The 23,329-nt window shown below is 34.9% G+C and overlaps 1 protein-coding gene across 2 annotated transcripts in view; it reads left to right on the top strand.

Moving 5' to 3' along the window:
• Positions 1-23,329, top strand: part of LOC111053695 (AP-3 complex subunit delta-1) — a 98,540-nt gene that overhangs the window by 17,979 nt on the left and 57,232 nt on the right. For both annotated transcript variants that reach the window (XM_039430612.1, XM_039430613.1), the window contains exons 10-15: positions 102-250; positions 2,237-2,461; positions 3,213-3,420; positions 17,901-18,038; positions 19,102-19,447; positions 20,481-20,733. In XM_039430612.1, coding sequence (XP_039286546.1) covers positions 102-250; positions 2,237-2,461; positions 3,213-3,420; positions 17,901-18,038; positions 19,102-19,447; positions 20,481-20,733 — 1,319 coding nt within the window. The remainder of the gene's footprint in view (positions 1-101; positions 251-2,236; positions 2,462-3,212; positions 3,421-17,900; positions 18,039-19,101; positions 19,448-20,480; positions 20,734-23,329) is intronic.

The raw sequence follows: 23,329 nt of genomic DNA, 5'->3' as shown, positions 1-23,329 counted from the left end.
AGCTACATTTGATTCTTATTTTTGTTATGAAAAGGAATTTTTAGATAGATCTTCCTCTATCAATCAACATTATTCTAATTTGTAAACTATTCTGTTCTCAGGTTTCAAAGAAAACACTAATGGAAATAGTGAAAAAGCTTATGCTTCACATGGACAAAGCAGAGGGCACTACCTACAGAGATGAACTCTTATCCAAGATAATTGATATATGCTCGCAGAATAACTATCAATATATAACTAATTTTGAATGGTGAGTTTTACAGTGACAGTAATTAATTATTTTTTATACATCTCATCATTTGAATGAATGAACCAAACAATAAACTATGAACATTCATAGCACAAGACAAGTGTATTATCGTTTTTTGTAGGCTAATTGTAATTCGTAGAATAGAACTCGTAAAGTGTAGAAAACATATTATACTATTTTTTGTTTTCACGCTTGAAATCTCCAAACAAAATAATTTCAACATTAAACAAGTGATTAAGTAATTACTATTTCTCTATTTTGATTTGTAATCAAATCGGAACTCTGCAAATTTGAAATTCTCGGCATAAATAATATTTTTCTGGAAATTTATGTGATTGATAAATTTAAAAGAAAGCATAATCTGATTTGAGTCTCAATATTAGTTTATCAAAATTGAAGAAGCAGTTCTGGGTTCTTCTCTCAATCATTACCATGGTTTTTATTATTGAATGAATATGAATAGAAAAATGAAATAATATATATCTGTATTATACTTTTAAGGCAGTTATTTTTATGGACAGTGAAGCTATTTGTTTTCCAATCGACTCTAACCTGATGAGATGTGATTATGTTATAATACTATGCTTTATAATATTGTTATTTGTCCATATCCTTTCGTAATATCCTTTCTTTGGTATTTAAGTGTACTGGTCGATCCAACGAAATCAAATTAAATTAATTTCCATGGTACAAAAAATTTTCAAAACAACAAATTGAAGTGATTTTGTACATCAATTATATTTTTCAATTCCTCTTGTAAGTGTATAAATATATACTGGTTGATCTTACAAAAATAAGAGTGATCATCTTCTATAATCTATATTCTTTACTACATATAAGGAAAGCTTTGGAAGTGAGCATGTACATGTACATGTACATCAGGTCTGAACTACCAAACTGATGAACTTGAAATTCTGTACAAGGATTCCAAGGGAAAAGTTTGGAGGAGAATTTTTGACCCCGCAGTTCTGTTTAGGGTAGTAAAAAGGTAAATATATCAAAAGTCCCCACCCCTACCCCTTGTGATAAGGGGTGGGGATGGTTGAAAGGTACCATTTTTTGGTTTCTCGCATATAACACGAAAACTGTGTATCTTACGGACATAAATGTTTTATGCAAAATTAAATCTTACATCATTTCCTACTATATTCAACTTACAACTTGTTCTATATCTTCTCTAGTTTTGGAGCTATCCGCTCTTAAAGATGTGACATTTTTGAAGAAAAAACATGTTTGCCTCAATTTTTTTTCTAATTTTGCTCATAACTTTTTAAAAACGATGGGAAAAATCCTTGCTGATTATGAGCTTATAAGGCATTCAATTCTCTTCAATTTGATGTTTAATTTCACACTTTTACGCATTTCCCTACAACTGTGCAGCAGCTTTAGTGTTGAGTGTGAAAACTCCAGTTTTGCAACAATAGACCAATATTGTCAAAGGAATTTAGAGGGAGTGTTTTGAACACAGTTTTTGACTTTGGAGCTTTGTTGAGACTAGTTAGGAGGAGAACATATCAAAAGTCCCCATTCCTAACTCATGTGCTAAGGGGATGAGGGTGGTTTGAAAGTAGCATTTTTCAGCATTTTGCTTCCACGCTCATATCTTGAGAACAATACGTTCGATTTAACTAACTATTAAAAAATGAAGCTTGATAAATTCTAATCTGATTTATGACACGTAGTCTATGTAATGAGAGAAGCTCAATTAAATTGCCACTTCTAATATATTGGTGGTGCTATGAAAGCACCACCTAACCTTAGGAGGCTTTGAAAAGCCTTAGTAGGAGACTGGAACTGAAGGTTGCTGGTTTTATCCCAGCCGGGGTCAATGTATTTTTGCAACACATTTTCAACTGCCATAAGCATTATCCATACAATGTTGTAATTTCTGAGTCTCGCCCAATGTAACTCGTGCACGGGTTTCATTTTCTCGTATTATTATGAATAGTTATTGGTGTAATAGCATAGGTTTGATTGTGTGTGCAGGTACGTGAGCGTGCTGGTGGAGCTGACCCGAATGGAGGGCACCCAGCACGGGCCACTGGTGGCCGCCCAGATGCTGGATGTGGCGGTGCGCGTGCCGGCCATCAGGGCGTTCGCCACCCAGCAGATGGCGCTGTTGCTGGACAATGCGCATCTCCTCACCCAGCCCGGATCCAAAATGGCTGACGTGCTCTATGCGGCCGCCTGGATTTGCGGAGAGTTTGCCCTGTGAGTACAATCGATTTGAGATTGACGAATCATCTGAGTAGCTATGTGTGTGGAGAAACAGCAAGAAGGAAATAGAAAAACAAGAATAAATAAAACAATAATAGCAAAATAGAACAAAGTTATAATGGAAGAATGAAATCATAGTGGTACTTTGTTATAACTTTATTTAAGGGACCACACATTAAAAATGTTTGTGCAAAAATACTCTATATCAGACTGAAAAGAGTATAAAAGAGGTTTCAAAAACTTAATTTTAAATCAATGAAAAATTGAAAAACATTGTTTTCATGTGGAAAACACACTTTCAATAAAGTGATTTAGAAAATAAATACTGTAAAATATATATGTATAACTGAATCTTATCTAAAAACTCAAGTCTAAAAATCAAAATAAAGTATAAATAAACAAACATAGGCCCTAATGTCAAAGTAGGAAAATGGAAATGGCAAAGTCCTACTGCACAATGAAGTATGTAATTTTCTTCTAAACAGTCCTCTCAGAAAAATATATTTCATGCGTCGTGTTTAGAAGATGTTGACCTGTTCTCGGTCCAATTTTGTTGACGTTATATAAGAGGTTTTATAATTTATTGACGATGAATCCGAGGTTTTCAAAAAGTAAATTACTTATAGTTTGGCGGGACCTATAAATAAATGACGCTATATCTGTGTTGGCGGAGGCCGCAATAACCAAGCTACACTGTGTATAATAATTGTAATGATACTAATAAGGTGTGGTGTGGACAACGCAGAGAACTGGACGAAGCAGAGGCGACGCTGTCGGCGATGCTGGGCAGCCGAGTGACGGAGCTGCCCGGCCACATCCAGGCCGTCTACGTGCAGAACATCCTCAAAGTGCTGACTGTGCTGCTGGCCAAGGCCGAGCCAGAGGTGGCAGCGCGCTGCTGTCGCACCGTCACCGACCGACTGCCGCACTTCGTGTCCAGTGCCGATCTTGAAGTGAGAAAATGTCACATATTTCATACAGAGGGCTTCAACTCATACATCAAAAGTAGAGTAGCGTAGAGAAAAGATAGCATAAGAAGATATCTCATCGTATAGGTCGTTTATGTTCCAAATTTCAAGCCGAAACTGTTAACTCAAGCCAATTACTGTCGACTACTATCTATTATTATTGTTTTGGCCAGGTGAGAGTGTAATAACGGCACAGTAAATAAATTAATTACCTTTACAAATTTGTAAAGCTAAGAATTGTACTAACTGCAAAGTAAGACTGAAGAAAAAGGATTTATGTTGGCATGTATATTATTTTCTATCAAATTTTATAAAACTTTAAAGTGAAAAAACACTCTCATTCTTTGATGTGGCGACGTCCGTTTCGTGCTGGTATTGCACATTTTCAAGCCAAACAGAAACTGCTTATATTTTTTTTATTGCGGATGATGCCCACATGAGATTTTTGCTCGTGCGTGGGTAATGAGAAGTGCGATGATGATTTATGAGATAGTCAAACGTCCATGCCTATTCGATGGGATTCGGTGGGATTCGACCAGCAACCAGGTAGCACTAGCAGACTGAAGGGTTCAACGCCTTAGTTAACTCGGCTATCTGGCCGATACGATCTAAGTTAAGGAATGAAAGAAATAATATACACAGACAAATCGCAAAGTTGTTTTGCAGTAAATTTCAAAATAATCAATTAGTATTGAATAATGTTAATATTGACGCTTCTAAGAGATAATGAAGTAGCATAAATTATTCTATATATTTTATAATATTTTCTTATAATCTCAAATGTATAGCAACTCCTATTTTGTACTACTTGTATGTGCATGATTGCTCGTTAGTGCATGATTGATTGACGCAGTTAGATGAATGAAGATCAAATTGAACGAGACAAGTAAAACTATGCAATACTTGCATGAAGTTGAGGTATTATAGGCTACATTCAAATTTATAGTTACCTCTCTAATAATCAATCTTACGATATGTCCTGAAATGATAAACTAGGATTATTAGATTGATAATTTCATGTTCCATAAAAAAATACATATTGCAAATATTCATTAGAAAATGTGAAAAGAAGAATAATCAAGTGTACAGGAATCTGCATGATGAAATAAACTATGCTATTACAGTTCATAAATTACATATTTATCCTATTTTTCATGTAGATCAAATATTTTTGAATAATAGCCTACTGCTATTTAAAAGCAAAACCCTAACCCCTGAGCTTTCATTAATCTAACCTTCAACCAACTTCTCCTTAACGTTCAAGAATAGTATAATTATAGAAGGTTGCCTTGATCGCATAAGACGCGTGGAGAACGCAGCCGGCTATGGTGTGACGTCATGCTGCGACCTCTCGGCCCGGCTTAGAATGCATTGAAACGTAAAAATGCCCTCATAGCAAATTAACCATCAACACTACATAGAATTGAATGACATCAAAATGTTCAGCATTTTATCCTCTTTGAAACAATATGAAACCAATTTTTTATAAAAATCCCATAAATGATACTGTCGAGTCTTAAACAAATAGTTTGAGTACAAGATTCGATAAATACCATTTCAAATACGTTTTTTGCACTTTCTCTTAGTTTTGCGTCGTTCTAGTTCTTTCTATTATGTAGATTCCAATTTAGAAATTTAATCCTTATGAAGGTCCTTTGTCTGTGAAAATAACTAACAACTTCTTTTGGAATATCAGGATATTTTTCTGATATTAAAGTTTTTTGTCAACAACTTCTGAAACAATTCGAATCCATAAACGGTTGTCTAACATTATCACAAAAATAAACAGTCTAGATCAGCCCTAAGAATGTATGAACATCATTTAAACATTATAAATATTCTTATTTGTCCTAATTATGATCAAAAATAGATAATCACGACTTTCAATAACTTCAATTCTGTTATTTTATCAAGAAATAAAGCGCATTTCACTACCGCATTGTAAGGTAGTTGGAACATTTTATGAAAAATTAATGATATGGTATTTAAAGTTATAATTAGTCAAAGTATTTGAATTATAGATAAGATCTATCCTTGATTTACACAAGTGTTCTTTGCATTCATAAGTATCCCATGGACACATTGAAATCAAAAATAACATTCTGCCTTGAATAATATGAAATTTCATTTGTATATTTTTGTTTATTCCATGAAAAGAATCATTAAAATAAACTAAAAATTGTCAATAATAATGGTTATAATAATACTGCACTGAGTAGAAACAAGAACACTATAAAAGAGCATATGTTCTGGCACTACGCTTTCCAGTAGACAACTGCAATAATTATTAGTAACCAAACAGTTCAACGATCGAAAATAGCTTGTAACCATGGTGTACAGTTCGGAGTTAGGACTCCTGGTCCTCTCTGCCACACAACCCTTAAGAGAGAGAGATAATATAAGATATTTATTGATAATTGTTACAAGGCTGTTGCTCATGGTAACATTTACAAAAAATAGACAAAATCAAATTAAACTTAAGAAATAAATAATTATTTACAGTTCCGCATCAGTATTAATCAATTACAAATATTGAAGAAAATAATATTGTACATATTGAGCCATCAACACTATACTAGATCACATTAGCAAACTAAAGTTGTTATTTGCATCCGTGTGGAATGAAACTTATCATGAAAGTATACCATGAAAAAATTAAACTTCATAATAAAATACAATAGAGGGTAGATGAAATAGGTAATAAATAAACTATGAAGGTGCTCCTATTACAAAACATTGTGATCAGACTTTTAATAAAAAAAAGAAGTAATAATGAAACTGCGTGCATGAAATAGGAGCAATGAAATGAGAGCATCAACGCACCAAACCCTGCCAATCATGATGATTTTATGCAAATGTATCATTTATTAATGATGACAGAAGCCTCGATTTGAACAAATATAAGCTTGGTGAGTAAATCAATTCAGGTGATATATTGTTCCACAGCGGTACGCCACTACAGTAAAAGAGAAATTGTACATAACTGTGCGGTGGAGTGGAATTTGCAGGAAATACTGGTGCTGCCGTGTGTTTCTGTGGTGGATGTGCGCAAGAGGGGTGAATCTCTCTTTCAGATACTGCGGACCGTTGCCCTCGACAACTAGGTGATATACAAGACAACATGAAGTATTGTCTCAGTTCCTTTAGTTGCAGCCATTGCAGTCTCCTATAAAAAGGTGTGATATGATCATCCCTTCTTGCATCATAATTATATGAACCTAACTGCATAGTTCAATGCACGCTGCAATTTCATATTAAGCTCCTCAGTCATGTCATTGTAGACCATGCTGCCATAGTCCACAATGGGCAGGACAAGACTTCGAACGAGCGTAACACGAATGTTGGTTGGGAGAAACTTTCTCAACCTCTTGGATTGACGCATTGTGGCAAAGATCCTCCTTGATAAGGTGTTGATGTGATAGGTCCAATTTAGATTCTTATCTATGAAAACTCCCAGAACCTTGATACATTCCTCATACTGAAGTCATGGCCATCTAGCATTACTTTGGACTCTGCATTTAAGTCTAGTTGATTGTACAGTCTGCCATAAGCAACAATAATACTTTTGCATTTCCTGGCATTGAGACTTAAGCAATGCGCCTTTGCCCATACAATCAAAGATGCTATATTAACATCCATGGCAGCCACAGCATGAGAAGAGTGACCAGAAGGAAAGCGACTGTAGCAAACAAGATCATCAGCATAAATATGATAAGACAAATCACGAAAAATCAGAGAAATGTTATTCACATAGATAGAGAAAAGAAGAGGGCCAAGGATTGTGCCCTGTGAGACCCCTGCAACAACTGGCAGCCACCTGGACATTTTCTCCTCAGCCACTCTGACACACTGGTACCTATCAGTAAGGTAGGACTTGAACCAGGAAACACAAGAATATGATAGACCACACTGAAAAAAGAGTTTATGGAGTAAGATTGGATGACAGACATTATAGAAGGCTTTTGTAAAATCAAATGACACAAGAAGAGTGAAAGAACGATGATCCATTGAACTTCGAATGTCATCAGTGATTTTCAATAGTGCTGTAGTTTTGCTGTGAAAAGGGCGGTAACCAGACTGATTTTCATCAAAGAAGTTGAATGATTCCAGGTACAGTGACAACTGGTCATGCACTATTCTCTCCAGTGCCTTGGAAATACTACAAACTACTTGAACTGTTTTAAGGAGTTCGGTATAAGAGCTTATAATAAGCTTCCTGCACATTAAAAAGAGCTAGAAGTTGGTAATTTTAAAAGAGCCATAAAAAAGATGTTAATAGAAATATGTACATATAGAAAGGAGGAGTTTCTAATTTGAGGGTATTTTGTTTGATGTTTGTATGCTTGTGTTTGTATTTTTATTTCTTTGAATGTAGCCTAAATACTTTTATTTACCATGTTTAATCTATGACGATGCTATGCATTTGTATAAATGTTTTCTGCAATAAAGAAATCTTGAATCTTGAATCTATGTTTATAGGTCGGAAGTCTTGTGGAGTAGTAGGATTATTATTTTTTGGAACTGGGCATTTCAATGATTGCTTCGAAAGAGACGGGAAAACTCCCATTTGGAGAGAGAAATTGAATATATGTGTGATAGCAGGAATGATAATTGGTAGAATAATCTTATAAAATGAAATAGGTATATTATCAATACCTTTATTATTCTTTTTAATTGAGAGAATAGTTGAGGAGACTGTCTCAGGAAGGACTTATGAGAAGAAACATTTTTCTTGCGGAAGTGTGTGACTAAATTGATTAATCATGATTGAGTTCAGTGAATGGTAAGCAAATGAAGAAGGTGGTGATGGAGTAGAAAAGAATTCATTAAGCTGTTCCAGAGGAACATTAACAGCAGTGGACTTGGAATTGGGTGGTATCACCTCGATTTTTCGAATGTTCCTCCACATCTCTGAAGTGGACTGCCTTTCCTCAAAAAGTTTACCATAGTAATCTATCTTAGCTCTACGACAGACAGACCTCAACCTGTTTCTCAAAGTTTTGTAACGCACAAAGTCTGCATTGCAACCAGTCCTGAGATGGGTAAGCCCAAGGTCTATAAATACAGGTCATGACACTCCTGTTCCTTATGGAGCGGCCATTATGCGGGGTCTTTATGGCGGTACATTTGAAATATTCCAATCTGCTCATAACAAAATCATGCATTATGCTTTTTAAAAAAAAACTGGTTCAGTGAAAATGTTAATTCAGGTTTTCTTTTTTTTAATAATGAAATTTCAATAATAAATAGTTCAATAATTCATTTTTTTATTATTACAAAATATTGTTCTTATTCTTGTAACTTATGTTTCATAAGGCATTGCATTGGGACAAAAGGCAAACCTCAAAAAGAGTTTTAAGTTCCCAATCTAAAAATTAACAATTCAGTTCCTAGTTGGAATCTATCATTATTCTGTGGGAAGAATTTATTCTACAAATCTAAAATATTCAAAACCAAGGAAAAATTCCTTGAACAATATAACAAAATGAAACATCATGTTTATTTATTTATTTTATTGATACAATTTATTACAAATCATATGAATATGATCGGGAAAGAACAACAGGCATAGCCCAAAACTATTCTGTTCCCAAATTTTGATAAATAATAACATGTACAAAAAATAGGCTATGTTCTTACTGTTATGTTGTTCAATCTATAATGATAACAGCTGATAAATTTGAAAATTGGTGAACTAGAACCCCATAAAATGGCGATTTTGCAATGCATCACGGGATTGTGTCATTACATGTATTTATAGACCTTGGGTACGTTATAATGGCAGTGGATAAAGATAGAAGAATAGCGATGCCGATTCTCTGCATTAATTAATTATATTTTAAGATCCAAACAGATTATATTTTAAGATCCAGACAGCGATCCAAATCAATGTTTTTCTGGTTCCTGCCCCTAATCTCTGGCGTGTATCTTACTTGATGCTCAAGACTATATATAACGTAAATCAGATCATGACCCGACATATAGAATGGTATTTGTCCATCAGCCATAACAAAATGTGGATCACTCACAATAGTAAGATCGAGTAGGGGGGAATGACAAGAGCCAGTGTGAAAAGTGGGAGCAGTTTTACTGAGTATTTCTATATTCAACGACTCAAACAGTGTTCTTACTTGTCTACTCTCAAATGTATTTTTCATGTGATCAGCATTGAAGTCTCCAAGAGTAATTATATGCTGATACTGGTGCATTACATCTAGTAGCGCATCCTCCAGAATAGACAATCTACCAGCCTTGGGCGGACGATATACAGCAACAATCAGTAAAGTATCTTGTCCAATATTGACCTCAATCATGAGAAATTCAGGTGAACATGAGTACAATTGAGGAGATGATGCAATTACCTTGGCAGCAAATTGAGACCGAATATATACAGCAACACTTCCTCCACCCTTGCCGATCCTGTCATTTCTAAATAAGGTATAGCCAGGAACATTGAAGTATTCTGTAGAGAGGCTGGGTTTCAAGAATGTCTCACTAATAGCAATAACATCCACAGAGACCGTAGATAACATCAACCTGAACTCGTCAAAATGAGCTGGCAGGGATTGGGCGTTGATATGACATAATTTAAGTAGGTTTGAGTGATCATCAAAAACTGATTTCAGCTCATTAATGAAGTCTGACATATTTGTTGGAGCTTATATCTTCAAGAAATATTGAATGAAAATATAAACTGGGATAGTATGTATTTTAACTAAGAGATAGTTAAATTTGGATACTGGTGATCAGTCTACTAAGATTAAGATGGAGAGGATTGAAAAGTCCCACAAAGTTATAAATTGGCCACCTTCTATGTACTTCAACAAAAATATTCTATTATAATAATATAAGCAGCAACCACTGAATGCAAAAGTTTATTTCTTATACAGGGTGATTCTTAATTATGGTAGAATAATTTAATACGTAATAGTAGAGGTAAAAATAAAAAAAAAGCTCGTATAAACATATATCCATACTTATGGTGAATTCATATGGAAAAATATCTGAAAAATTGAATAAAACTAGTCTGGAAGCTGTAGTGTGAGTAGTTTTTGAGAAAAAAGTTGAAATATGCAAAAAATCTAAGTAGAAAAACACAGTTTGATGCCCAATAACTTTTTTAATGACCAGTAATCAAATAATTTTTCGCAATAAAAATTGTAGAGAATTTAATTCTGAAAAGAATTATGTAAGCTGTGTAAACTAAATTTAAATAAAAGTTGAATAAAATGTATTCTTATGTAGTACATTACACCACAAAAATTTGCTGTTTTATGAGGAGAGAACTAATAACTCATAGGTTGTAGTTGATTGCAAATCATGGATTTAAATAGCAGCTGATTTATTTTGTTTTAAATAAGAAAATATTTAGAAGAAATTATCAGCTGAAAATTACTTCCAAAAATATTTTAGCTCACTGTTGAACAAAACAACAAACTGTAAGTTAGGCCTACTGTAACCGCGCTGTGTTTTTACTTTCCTTGCCCTATATTACCATAGGTAAGGAAAGTATTGCTTTCCAACAAAATTTAAGGTACCCTAATTTCATGTTTTCTATACGTTTCAAGGTCCCCTGAGTCCAAAAACATGATTTTTGGGTGTTTGTCTGAGTGTGTGTGTGTGTGGTGTGTGTGTGTGTGTGTGTGTGTGTGTGTGTGTGTGTGTGTGAACACGATAACTCCATTCCTAATTAACCGATTGACTTGAAATTTTAAACTTAAGGTCCTTATACCATGAGGATCTGATAATAAGAAATTCAATAACATTCAATTCAAAATAGCGGAAAAAATGGCGGATAATGGCTAAAAAACCATGTTTTTACGGTTTTCTCTAAAACGGCTTTAATGATTTTCTTCAAATTTATACCCCAGATAGCTATTTATAAGCCCTATCAACTGACATGAGTCTCATTTCTGGGAAAATTGCAGGAGCTCCGTAATATTCCCGAGAAGAATGAATTTTGTTAAATTTCTATCACGATTTTCCAAAAAAATGACCGATTTTTTTCAAATTCATACCCTGTATAGTTATATATCATCTCTATTAACTGGCATGAGTCCTCTCCCTGAGAAATTAACAGGGGGTCCACCCCATCCTTGAGAAATTTACTTTTCCTCCACCTACTAACAAAAGTCTCATTTTACACCCTGGAATCGAATACTAAAGTACTACTTTTCCTCCCATGGGACTAAAAATAATTCCCAGCGGGAAAAGTGATCACTTTTACTCCCAAGGGAGTAAAAATAAACCCATAAGATTAACATGGGAAGAAGTCCGACAACGCCGCGATTGAAGAATGAGGAATGTGGCAACACTGTCGTGGTCGGTAGAGGAAAAGTAAAAGAGCTCTATTTCGATCTTTGGAATATTTTAGCTCTAGGAAATAAGTAGCTCTATTTCGATTGTTAGGTTATGTTCAACCGTTGGTGGATATGAAAAAGTACACACCTCTAATGACGTTAGAGGTGTGTACTTTTTCATATCCACCAACGGTTGAACATAACCTAACAATCGAAATAGAGCTGAAATAGTGTGAAAGCGTGAAGATGTAGTAAAATTATTCATTGTTATAGGTATTGGTGTAGGTGGAGGAAAAATGTTGTGTGCATCACGGGACTAAAGTACTTATTCTCCCTCAGGGAAATTGTCGCCCTCGGCTACGCCATCGGGCGACAACAGTTTCCCTCAGGGAGAAAAAGTTGCACTTTAGTCCCTAGATGCACAAATAACTATTGTAACCTCCTTCTCGTGCGTGAGGTAGGTAGGTAGAGCAGTTTATTCAAAAGAACACGTGTCGATATTGTATTTGTAGAACAGCTGTTTTGACAACTTTTAAAAAATCCTCAAATTTCATAATTCAAACAAAGGAAAATGGACTCTGAACACAATCACAATAGTATAATCGTAATTTTAATTATGTAGCCGCCAATCGGCATAATGTTATTCCCTAAATTATCCTCGTTAATGAGGCTTATAGATCAATGAGCAAGGAAAGTTGTGTGAGTGTACCACACCAGATTTTTTGTTTAATCTATTAACCAGTTATCTGTAACCATTTCACTTTGCTTTTGTGTTGAGTGTTACCTTTTTAAAAAATGGCAAGTAATTTTAGACATTATTCATACTCCGAATTAGCTGAAATGCATTTAATGTATGGGATGGGACACTGTAATAGTACTGAAGCAAGACGTTTGTATCAAGAAAATTTTCCTAACCGAGTATGTCCAAGTTCAAGATTTTTGGCCACTATTCATCAACGTCTGTCTGAAACAGGTTCTTTGATTTCCAAAGAGCACATTTATGCAGGCAGACCCCGATCTATTAGGACTGTTGAGTTAGAAGAACAAGTTCTCAATGAAATTTATGAACATCCGGAGAAGAGCACTAGAGAATTGTCAGTGCAGTTTAATGTCAATCTATTATTTGGAGGATACCAAAAGAGCAACAATTACATCCATACCACCTCCAGGAAGTTCTTACTCTATTGCCACGAGACTGTATTCCCCGTGCTGGTATTTGCCGATTGTTTTTAGAAAAACTTGTTAACCCAAACTTTTTAACATCCGTTTTATTTACAAGAACAGCTATTGTTAACGTCCACAACAAACATATTTGGGCAGATGAGAATCATCATGCCATCAATCCTAATCGTCCACAACATCAGTTTTCAGTAAACATTTGGGCAGGAATCATAGGAGATCATCTACTTCTGTTCGAGGGCGAAATCTTTCACTCTGTATAGCTCGCTAATGAAGCGTTTATGGATATATATTTGTAAGAACTTTTTTACCTATTTTTACCTATACTATTTCTCATTAAATTATTTTACCATAATTAAGAATCACTCTGTATAAATAATTATAATATATTATCGAGGACTCAATATATACAACTATCATCCATAGTTAATAAAGCAACTAGAATCACTAAAATGTCTCGAACACTGATTGATCATATTTTTATCAAACATAGGCAAATAAACTGTTTCACGCATGCAATATTTGATTTGAATGTGACAGATCATTGTTTGTTAGGATTGAAATTTAATCTAGTTCGCAACTGTCGAGGAAAAAATGATGAAACCCTAGTTAAAAAATATGTGGATATTGATAACGTATGTGATATTCTAAAGGCGATAAATTGGAATGTAGTTTATTCTATTGATGACGTTATCTTGAGTTATGAAAGGTTTCATTCTATTCTATCTGATATTGTGAATAAATGTTCAAAAACTTCAACTATCTCTAATAGAAAGCTCGCTAGAGCTAAGAACCTAAGCCCTTGGATGACGATTAGCCTATTAAGGAAAATAGAGAAAAGGAAGAAACTGTATGCACTAGTAAAGAAAAGATCATATGATTTAACTTTTGGGTCTTATTATACAAATTTTTATGATAGACTTAAAGTTGAAATTGATTACATTAAAAAACGTTATTATTCTAATAGTATTCGTTGTGCTGATGGCGACCCAGGAAAGCAATGGAGAATTATAAACAGCTTAACTGGTGAATGCCGAAATAATAAATTTGATAAGGTTGAGTTAGAAAACGGAGAATTAGACTGTGAACCGCAAAGCGTAGCTGATAAAGTTAATAATTATCTCATGAATGTTGTACAGCCTGATAATGTCGCACCTTCTTCTCTCGGCCTGGGTCTTCATCACCACTGTCAATCTTTCTTTATAGAGCCAACAACTATCGACGAAATATTGATAACGATACGCAGTTTAAAAAATAAAAAGTCAACTGGTTTTGATAGCTTTAACGTGCTTTTGATTAAAAAGATCGCCCCTTATATTGCACCCGTCCTCACCTATATTTTTAATCTGAGTTTTAACGATGGAATTTTCCCTGACTTATTAAAGCAAAGTATTGTCACGCCAATCTATAAGAAAATCAACTCTTTGAAATTGAATAATATTATACCTATTACTCTACTATCTGTTTTTTCAAAAATTCTAGAAAAATTAATGATCAAGCGTTTAGCTAATTATCTCTAATTATCGCTAATCTCTGATTAGCGTTGCGGTGGTTCCGCAGCTTCCTGACTGGTAGGGAGCAGCGGGTGAGAGTGGGCAACTGCCTCAGCGAGCCTCTTCCAGTCACTGTCGGGGTACCTCAGGGATCCGTATCCTCTGCTATTTTATTCATTTTATTTATCAACGATTTGCTTACAAAAAACTTTCATGGTCACATTCAGGATTTTGCTGACGATATTGCCTTTTTTATTCCAATAAAAATAAAGAGACTGTACAAAATAATATTATCTATGACTTGAAAATCCTTCAAGATTGGTGCACAATAAATAGAATGAGAGTAAACGTTGCAAAGACAAAATATATCAATTTCGATTTTAAGGAATTCAATTTTGCAGGCCCAATTATATATCATACACAAAATTGTGACAATCGTGATAATTGTGACTGTGAAGAAATTGAAAAGGTCAAGTCATTCAAGTACTTGGGTTTAACTTATGATGAGAAAATGTCATGGAAAACTCATATTCAAAATTTGCATGTAAATGTTAGAAGAGCAATAAGAAAGTTCTACTTCCTGAGAAGCATCTGCGATGAGCAGCTAATGAAAACATTGTATTATGCTCTCATACACTCTCAATTACAGTATGGTTTGGTATGTTGGGGTGGAACTTGTAAAACTATTATTAATAGGTTAAGAATAACCCAGAATCATTATATAAGATTGATAATGTTTAAAAATGTAAGAGAGAGTTCTTTTCCTTTGTATGTAAATTTGAAAATAATGCCTATCCAAAATTTATTCGTTTTTAAAGTTTTAAAATTGTTTTATTTGAAAAGCGGAAATTGTGGTACGGGAAATCTTTATTACAATATGAGAAGCGTTAACCAGCTACTATGTAGGACACCAAAGGTGAGCAGGGAAATTTTCAGGCACTCGTTTATGTACTTAGGACCTTATATTTACAATAAATTGCCAATTGAATTGAGAAGGTGTGATTCCTATATTATCTTTTGTGAGAGAGCAAAGAGCTGTTTATTTACAGTGAACGACGTTTGGATGGTTAGAAATGTTGTTAGATAATGGTGCAGGTTGAGCTAGCATTGTTCAACGGCACCATTCTCATAAAAATATTATTATTCAATTGAATCACTATTCCACTAAGGCATGTACTGTATTATATTAATTACATTAATTATTACATTTAAATGCATTTCATTTATTCAAGTTTTTGGTTTTCTGGGCTGTTTCAATTTATTTGTTTTTTATATCATGCGCTACAGGCAGTAGTTTCAGTATTGTTTTAGCAATCTTAATCACCTAGACTAGACTCACAGCTTTTATTTTTATTTTTTTCATACAAGTTTATTTTTATTTTTATTATTTAGCCTATTATTTAAGTTGATAATGTTTTTACCTTGTCAATTATACTTTGATTATCTGATCACACAACTGGATACGTGATCAGTATAATTTCCAAGATACTATTTAATTTCTACTTTTGTAATTTTTAATTTGAGAAGGAAATGAATTCATTTATTCATTTATAATTGATCCAATTACTTATTGGTAAATCAATAGTAATCGAAAAAAGATATAATTGAATAGGCTGGTTAAATAAGTGACTATTTTAAAGTAATTGAAAAATAAAAATTTAAATAAAGGAAAAAAACAGAACAATAATAGAGATAAGGAGATGATAAGTTAGATTACGGTATTATGGTATTAAATACGGCTAATATAAATTGAATTTATAGTTCATCCGTATATACTATCTAGTTAATACCGCTCAATAACATTTAACCAAAAAGCAGAGCTCCCATAAAACGTGTATCGTGAGAAAACTAGGGAACAGCCTCTGTTCTTATTAAGTTCTAATATTATAATCGATAACTGAGAAAACTAACAAGATGCTATAGGCACGAGATGCATGAATAGATTCTACAAATATTTCATATGAAAGTACAAGGATCAAGAGTTAAGATTTCAGATACAAATTAATGAAATGAAAAATTATTATTGCAACGAGAGATAAACAACATAAATAAACCCTAATTAGGTGTAAATAATAATTTCAATTACCGAATGTTAATAAAGATGAAACTCTATGCTGCAAGCATACTCAAATGGATATTAACAAAGAAGAAAAATACATAAATAGCTAAAAAATGAAAAAAAGAAACGCTGGAGCGAAAAAATGAATCATAGAAATTGAAAGTTCAACTGATAGCGCCAGTAGAAATGAGAACATTTACTTTATAAAAGCAAGCAACTGAAAGATATAACTACTCACCAAGCAGTTTACATACATCCACTCACTTTTACTAAGAGTCTTCTGGCTGCATCACATCACTTAGATTGAAAGAATGCGTGAAAATTCTGCCGTCCTTCTTCCATATAACTTTATCGTCCCGAGACTACACATTCCTGTAACCAACTTCGTCAGCAATCTGCCTTAAAAATAGATGTCGTGGTTTAGTGAGGTCTTCGTGGATTGAAAGGCCGGTATTCTTCAATTTGTGTCTGGCTGAGATGACATCGCTGCGTTGCTGATAGCTGACAAATTTGATCAGCGCTTGTCGAGGCGGAGCACCCGCCCTCGCCCTGCGTCCGACACGATGACAACGATCAATATGGTTTGGCCGAATCTCCAAGCCGAGCTTAGCGTTGAGCAGGTCCGCCATGGCCGCCACACTCGTAGACGCTCCGTCGTCGCCATCCGCCTCCGGCACACCAGACAGCCGCACGTTGTTGCGCCGCTGGTACTGGGCCAGGCCATCCAAACGACTGTCAAATTGTTGTTGTAGCTGCTTCACTTGTTTCTTCAGTGCTGCATTCTCCTGCGACAGATCATTGATTGTCTTGACAGCATCCTCAAGCCTGGCCTCCAACGCAGCGCCGACCGTCTCACATAGGCTGTCGCGGAGCCGATCCTCGATTCTTTCAGCGAAACGATCGCAAAAATCGTCGCTGAGTGGAAGTGCTTCGAGAGTTTCGGTAGCTTGGTTTTGCGTCGCCAAGGCAACAGAGCCGGCGTCAGCAGTCGACGAGCAAGAGGGAGAGGAGGGAGGCCGGCTGGTCTGCCCTCTCTGTTGTTTAGTTCGATTACGCTGCTGTTGTCAGGTGATGATACAGCCTTATCTTTTTCGACCTTCGAACGATGTGCTGGTGGTGACATAACCATAACTATTTCACTTTTTAAACTTCGAAGAACCACGCGAGCTTAAAAGAAATTTAATGTTTGAAATTTCACAAATTTGATGAAAATTTGGGAACGAACAGACGACTAAATCCCACTTATATCACAGAAAAATAGGGAGCTCAAACTTTTCACGTCAGCCTGTCAACATTTTTTTATCTCTGAGCCAGAGAGAGAGAGAGAGAGAGAGAGAGAGAGAATTGGTATCTTCTATTTATATTTATATTGTTATATTGTACCTGGTGTGTGTAAATGAATGCATAAGTGATGAATAATAAATGTGTTTGTAGGTGCAGGAACGTGCCAGTTCAGCGCTGCACCTGGTGGAGTTTGTGAGCTCGCAGCTAGAGGGGGGCGTCGACGTGCGAGTTATGGCTTGTGAGATGGCCGCCCTGTTTGCCGGCGAGTTGAATCCTGTCGCGCCAAAGGTAATACAGTTCAAACTGATGACTCAGGAGCGAGAAAGGCAACGTCGCATATGTAGGTTCATTTAAACCTGTCAGCCAGATTTGAAAAGAATAACTCCTTTCAGTTTTCCAGTTCCTCTAAAATATCATAGAGTTGGTTGTAATAATGTGTCATGGAGCTGTGATGAGATACATCAATCTGATAATAAAATACTTGAGTTTGATTCTTGATTATAAATTGACTTGGGACTCCTCCCACGTAAAGAAAATGAAGATATATTCCATGTTCTTGATAAGACAATTTCTTCATGCAAAATTTCCTTGTGCTAGATAAAGAATGACCCAAAAACCTCGTATGTTCGGTTCATTTTCCAATTTACATCTATTTCGGCCAAATCCAATTATCGGACAGAAATATATTAAAAAATCAGAACTACAATATAAATTGCAAGCACACCTCCTTTTTTATGTCTATTTACTGGGCTATACCCATAAACACTTCATGCAGAAAACTAAGCTTTGGCAATGGCTTCAATCGCCAGTTGAGGTGGAAATTTACTTAAATTTCTAAATCCTACTTCTTGCTAACTCCTTTTCCTAATAAATCTTCATCTATATCAAGTGATAAATTAAATAATCTTACTTATAACACTTTGTATCTGACTCCTATTCGCGGACAAAGTCCAGTAACATACTGTACTTTTTCTGAGTGGTATCTTGTTCACTTGTCGTTTTATACTTTTGTGAATATTCTGTATGAATTTCGAGTGAATAAATTTAATTTGATTTGAAAAGCGAATGAAAAGTCCAAGCTACCTTGAAATGAATTCAGTTGAGCATTGTAAGCTCCATTGCATGCCACACGGCTGACATCTGATTTTAGACCTATGTTTACAATGTTGTCAATGAGTTAGGCATGGCATTTATTATAGGTGGCTGCGTTTATTATCGTTTCAACAATTAACAATATTAAGCTGGCCATAGACGAGCGTTTCAACACACCACCCAGAATGTCCTTCGATTCACCAAAAACTTGTTTTCCTGGAACTTACATTATTTCATAAAATGATCTGTTATTTTTCAGGCTCAGAAGAAAGTGAAAATCCCAGACGGCCTGGATTTGGACGAATGGATCAACGATCCTCCCGAATCATCGGGCGAAGAGGACTTTGAAGAGGACGACGAAGATGTGAAAAGGACACTTGGTCCGGTCACCGACCTCTTCGTCAAGAACCCCTCCTCCCTTGAACCGCGTCCCCCTCCTGAGCCGACTCAAGAGGAGATGTTGAAGATAAGAGAGGCACGCAAGCTGGAGCAGGCCATGAACCCAAACTATCTGAAGCCGTCTAGTAATAATAGTAACATCAATGACGTCACCAGCGACATTCCCGTTGCTCAGATCGAACTGGATGTGCCGCTCAAGATCAAAGGTCAGTGAAACTATTTGAATATTTTTCTCGTACAAAATAGCTAATTATATATTAAGAGCGTAAAACGTGACTCAATTACTGTGTTGCATATCCATAGTTTTTCACCACTATTGCCATAAAACTTGAATTTTAAAAACGCTTACAAAGTGAAAATGCACTTTTTATTAGTAGTGACGATCGATCGTTTCGACCTGGGGTAGATCATCATCAGACTGAAGAAACTTACTCTCAGTTTCTTCAGTGAGTCACCAGGTCACTACTAATATTAAGTGCATTTTCACTTTATAAGTGTTTTTGAAATTCAAGCGACTTAATTGTTACTGCAATACACGTTGCGGATTTCAAAGTCAAGCTTAAAAAGACTGTCGATTACCTACACGAAAATCAGCTGTTTTACGATGAGTTTTTAGTACGTAAATGAGTGTTTTACGAGCAGCTGTAGAAGAAGATATTCTATTCAAAGTTCGATTTCGCCAAGCGATTGTTTCAAAATGAAGAATGATAAGATTATTGAAGGTAGCTGGTATCAGTTGGTGCAACCTATCATCACTGTATTATTACTGTCACATGAACCGTTTTAAAACTCGTAAATTGACGGCTCCATACTTATCAGTGTACTTATTATTTGAATTTATCAATAATCGGCCATCAATTTGAATATTAATAACTTCCAATTTCAATTTTTGATCCTAAATAATTTTTGTTCAAAAACTAAACATTTTAGTGACAATTTCAATATCAAGAAGTAGAAATTATGATTGATTATAAATTTTTCCTAGTTTTTATCTGAAAAATAAATATTTACGGTTTAAAGTGAATATATCTTTGTACATTGTATTATTTTTTCTTACTTTGTTTGTGCTCAGCAGAGCAGATTCATTGGAACACAGGCCTTTCGCTGAGATGCCCTGTGTTTGAGAAACTGGCTTACCACTTACCCAGCAATATTATCAACAATTTTTCTGCTGTCATAGAACTTTTACTGAACAACGGCTGAATACTAGTCGTCAGACACTTCCTGCTTGTGTTATAGGACTGACGTCATCAGATAAATACCTGTCAAAGAAGAGCGACAAGAAGAACAAACGCAAGAAGAAGAAAAAGAAAAAGGGTGCGCTGGATGAGGAGTCTAGCTCGGACGAGGGGGGGCTGGAGATGAACATGGAGGTGCATGTGATAGGGGGGATCGGGGAGATGCCGGAGGGCGCCCAGGACTCGGAAGGGGAGAGCAGCGACAACCATGACCAGAATGACCCACACAGGGCGCTCGACATCAACTTGGATGAGTAAGCATATCTCATGTCTATTTATTGATATAGCTATCTAATTATTAAGGGTCTCTTCACACTTATTTACGCTGAGCTGAAATACGTCCTATCTCCCAATGTTAAATTCAAGCTACGAAGCTACGGACGGCTGCGTCTTCCGAAGATGTATTTCAGCTGATGTTTACGTCTTCCGAAGATATATTTCAGCGGACGGTTATGTCACGTAATTCAGCGTAGCGTAGCTAAATGTAAAGAGACCCTTGAAGATACACAAATCATATACAGAGTTGGTGAAAATTATGGAAACAGTTTGATATTTCTGTTACAAGGATATTTTGGCGAGGTTTCATTTGGGATCCTATTTGAATTGAAAAAACAAAAAGCTTTTCTGTGGCTTCGAAATCTTGGTCCGCTATCTTGGATCCGCCATGTCCAACTTCATTTTTTTAAATGGGAAGGTGGTCGTGTTACACATGATTTCGATACAGAATTTTAAGAGAAAATGAATGGCGAAGACCGCACATCAATGTCTGAAATTGTTTCAAAGATATTCACATTCAAAGATACAAATAAATCATACAAACATGCAATGAATAAGAACAATAAAAATCTGACAGATCAAACTTTACTGTTCAAAGTGTCAAATATGCAAGTAGATGTTACTGTATTTACTGTCATTTAAAAAAAAACTAACATTTTTCAGATTTGCAATGTACTAATTTATTTTATTTGTGTAGCTCTATGATCTATAAGTATCTTTGAATGTTAATATATTTGAACCGTTATTATAATTATATCGATGTGCGGTTTTCGTCATTAATTTTTTCTTTGGATTCTGTATCAAAATCATGTATCACATGATCACTTTCCCATTAAAAAAAAATGAAGTTGAACTTAGTAACCTTAGATGTGGCAGATCGAACATGGCGGACCGGAATTTTGAAGCGATAGAAAAATAGTTTTTCAATTCTAATGGGATATAGCCTACAATGAAACCTATTGACAAATCGTACTTGTAACAGAAATATTAATCTGTTTCCATAATGTTCACCAACCCTGTATGATAGTGAAAGGAACAACCGGCTCAATTCAATTCCACTGCCATTATATAAGATTCTTTAAGAATCTATTTACACAGGAAATTGTTATCAATGCTTAGTTTATCTACACTGATCCAGGTTTGTTTGGTGCTAGTTTATATTAAATAGTTACATGGAGTAACTTCTCAAGTCTGATGTATGCAAGTTTGAAAAATAGCAATAGAACATTATGGTCTCTTTGTTGATTTTACAAAGACGTTCGATAAACAATGAAATTATAGTTTTAAAGCTTGAAGCGGCTGGGATCAGGAGAGTAGTGCTTCAGTGGTTTCACAGCTTTTTGTGTAAAGCTGTGTTTTCGTAACGGGCAGAAGCAGAATCGATTGCAGCGCACCCAAGCGGGCAGAAACAGTAACATTCAAAGAACTAGTTCTTTGACATGAATTTTGCTTTATGTGTTATGGGTAATGAACTTTTTGGTATGTCCAAAAGGTAATTCTAAAATGATTATTGGATATTTAATTCAATAAAGTGAATAAATTGCTTTTTATAACTCAGATAACTTTTCCACAATTATTAGTTACTTCAATATATTGAAGTATTTAAAGTATTGTATTTTATGCTTCATAGGCATGTCAATCAAAGAGTTAACTTTTCATTTCCTATGCTTGAAATTTGTAAGGGTGAATTATTTGAAGTAACTGATTGTATTTCATAATTAATAAGATATTATTTTATTAACTAGAAGCATTCCATTATAAATAATATATTATTATAATTATTTTATTAACTAGAATCAATTGCCTTCAGAGTCAATGCATGTTCTTTGAATCACATCGTGTATAAATAGGCCTACCTACTATGCGTACCGTATTCAACTTCAAAGGTCTATTGAAGCTCTATCGAAAAAAATTAAAATTAATAAATGAGTGCTTTACTTTTGGCGTTTTTGGAATCTACGGGTTATATTACACCAAGAGAAATAAATATTGTAAATGTTTTTTAGGCAATTTTATTTCAGCAGTCCCCTTTTTGATCAGTGGATAGTTACGGTCCCGGCTGATATACTTAAATAGAATCGTGAGGCCCATTGCCTGCCTAAATCAATATGCCTTTTCAGGCAAGGTTCAATTAGGGACTCCTCACCAGTAAAAGCTATACGAATATTAAGAATTATTATTATAGATTACTGTAACACATATGACATGTACAAAGTGTGTTCAAACAGGCGAACTAATTCTAATAATTATTGTTGAGATAACTATATCTTGCTAGAATAAACAGGTTCTGTTATGGTGCTTTAAAAAACACATAGCCTATTTTAAAATGGATAAATATCTATTAATTATAGAAGGTAACTAGTACCCTTGTGATATTCCAAAATGAAACATTAGTTTCGACTTGTTCAATAAGGACTCTCTTGACAATGACATAATTATGGCTTGGAACATAATATTTTCAACTTTTGCTTGAGTTATTTTTCATATTCAAAGAATTATTACCGCTTCAATACAGTACATAAGTACTATTACTTAATTCTTAATGTGATACATAATTGTGATACCCTATTTTAT

This window comes from Nilaparvata lugens, chromosome 6 (assembly GCF_014356525.2).
Source record: "Nilaparvata lugens isolate BPH chromosome 6, ASM1435652v1, whole genome shotgun sequence".
Classification (NCBI taxonomy): domain Eukaryota; kingdom Metazoa; phylum Arthropoda; class Insecta; order Hemiptera; family Delphacidae; genus Nilaparvata; species Nilaparvata lugens.
This window is presented reverse-complemented; position numbering and strand designations above follow the sequence as displayed.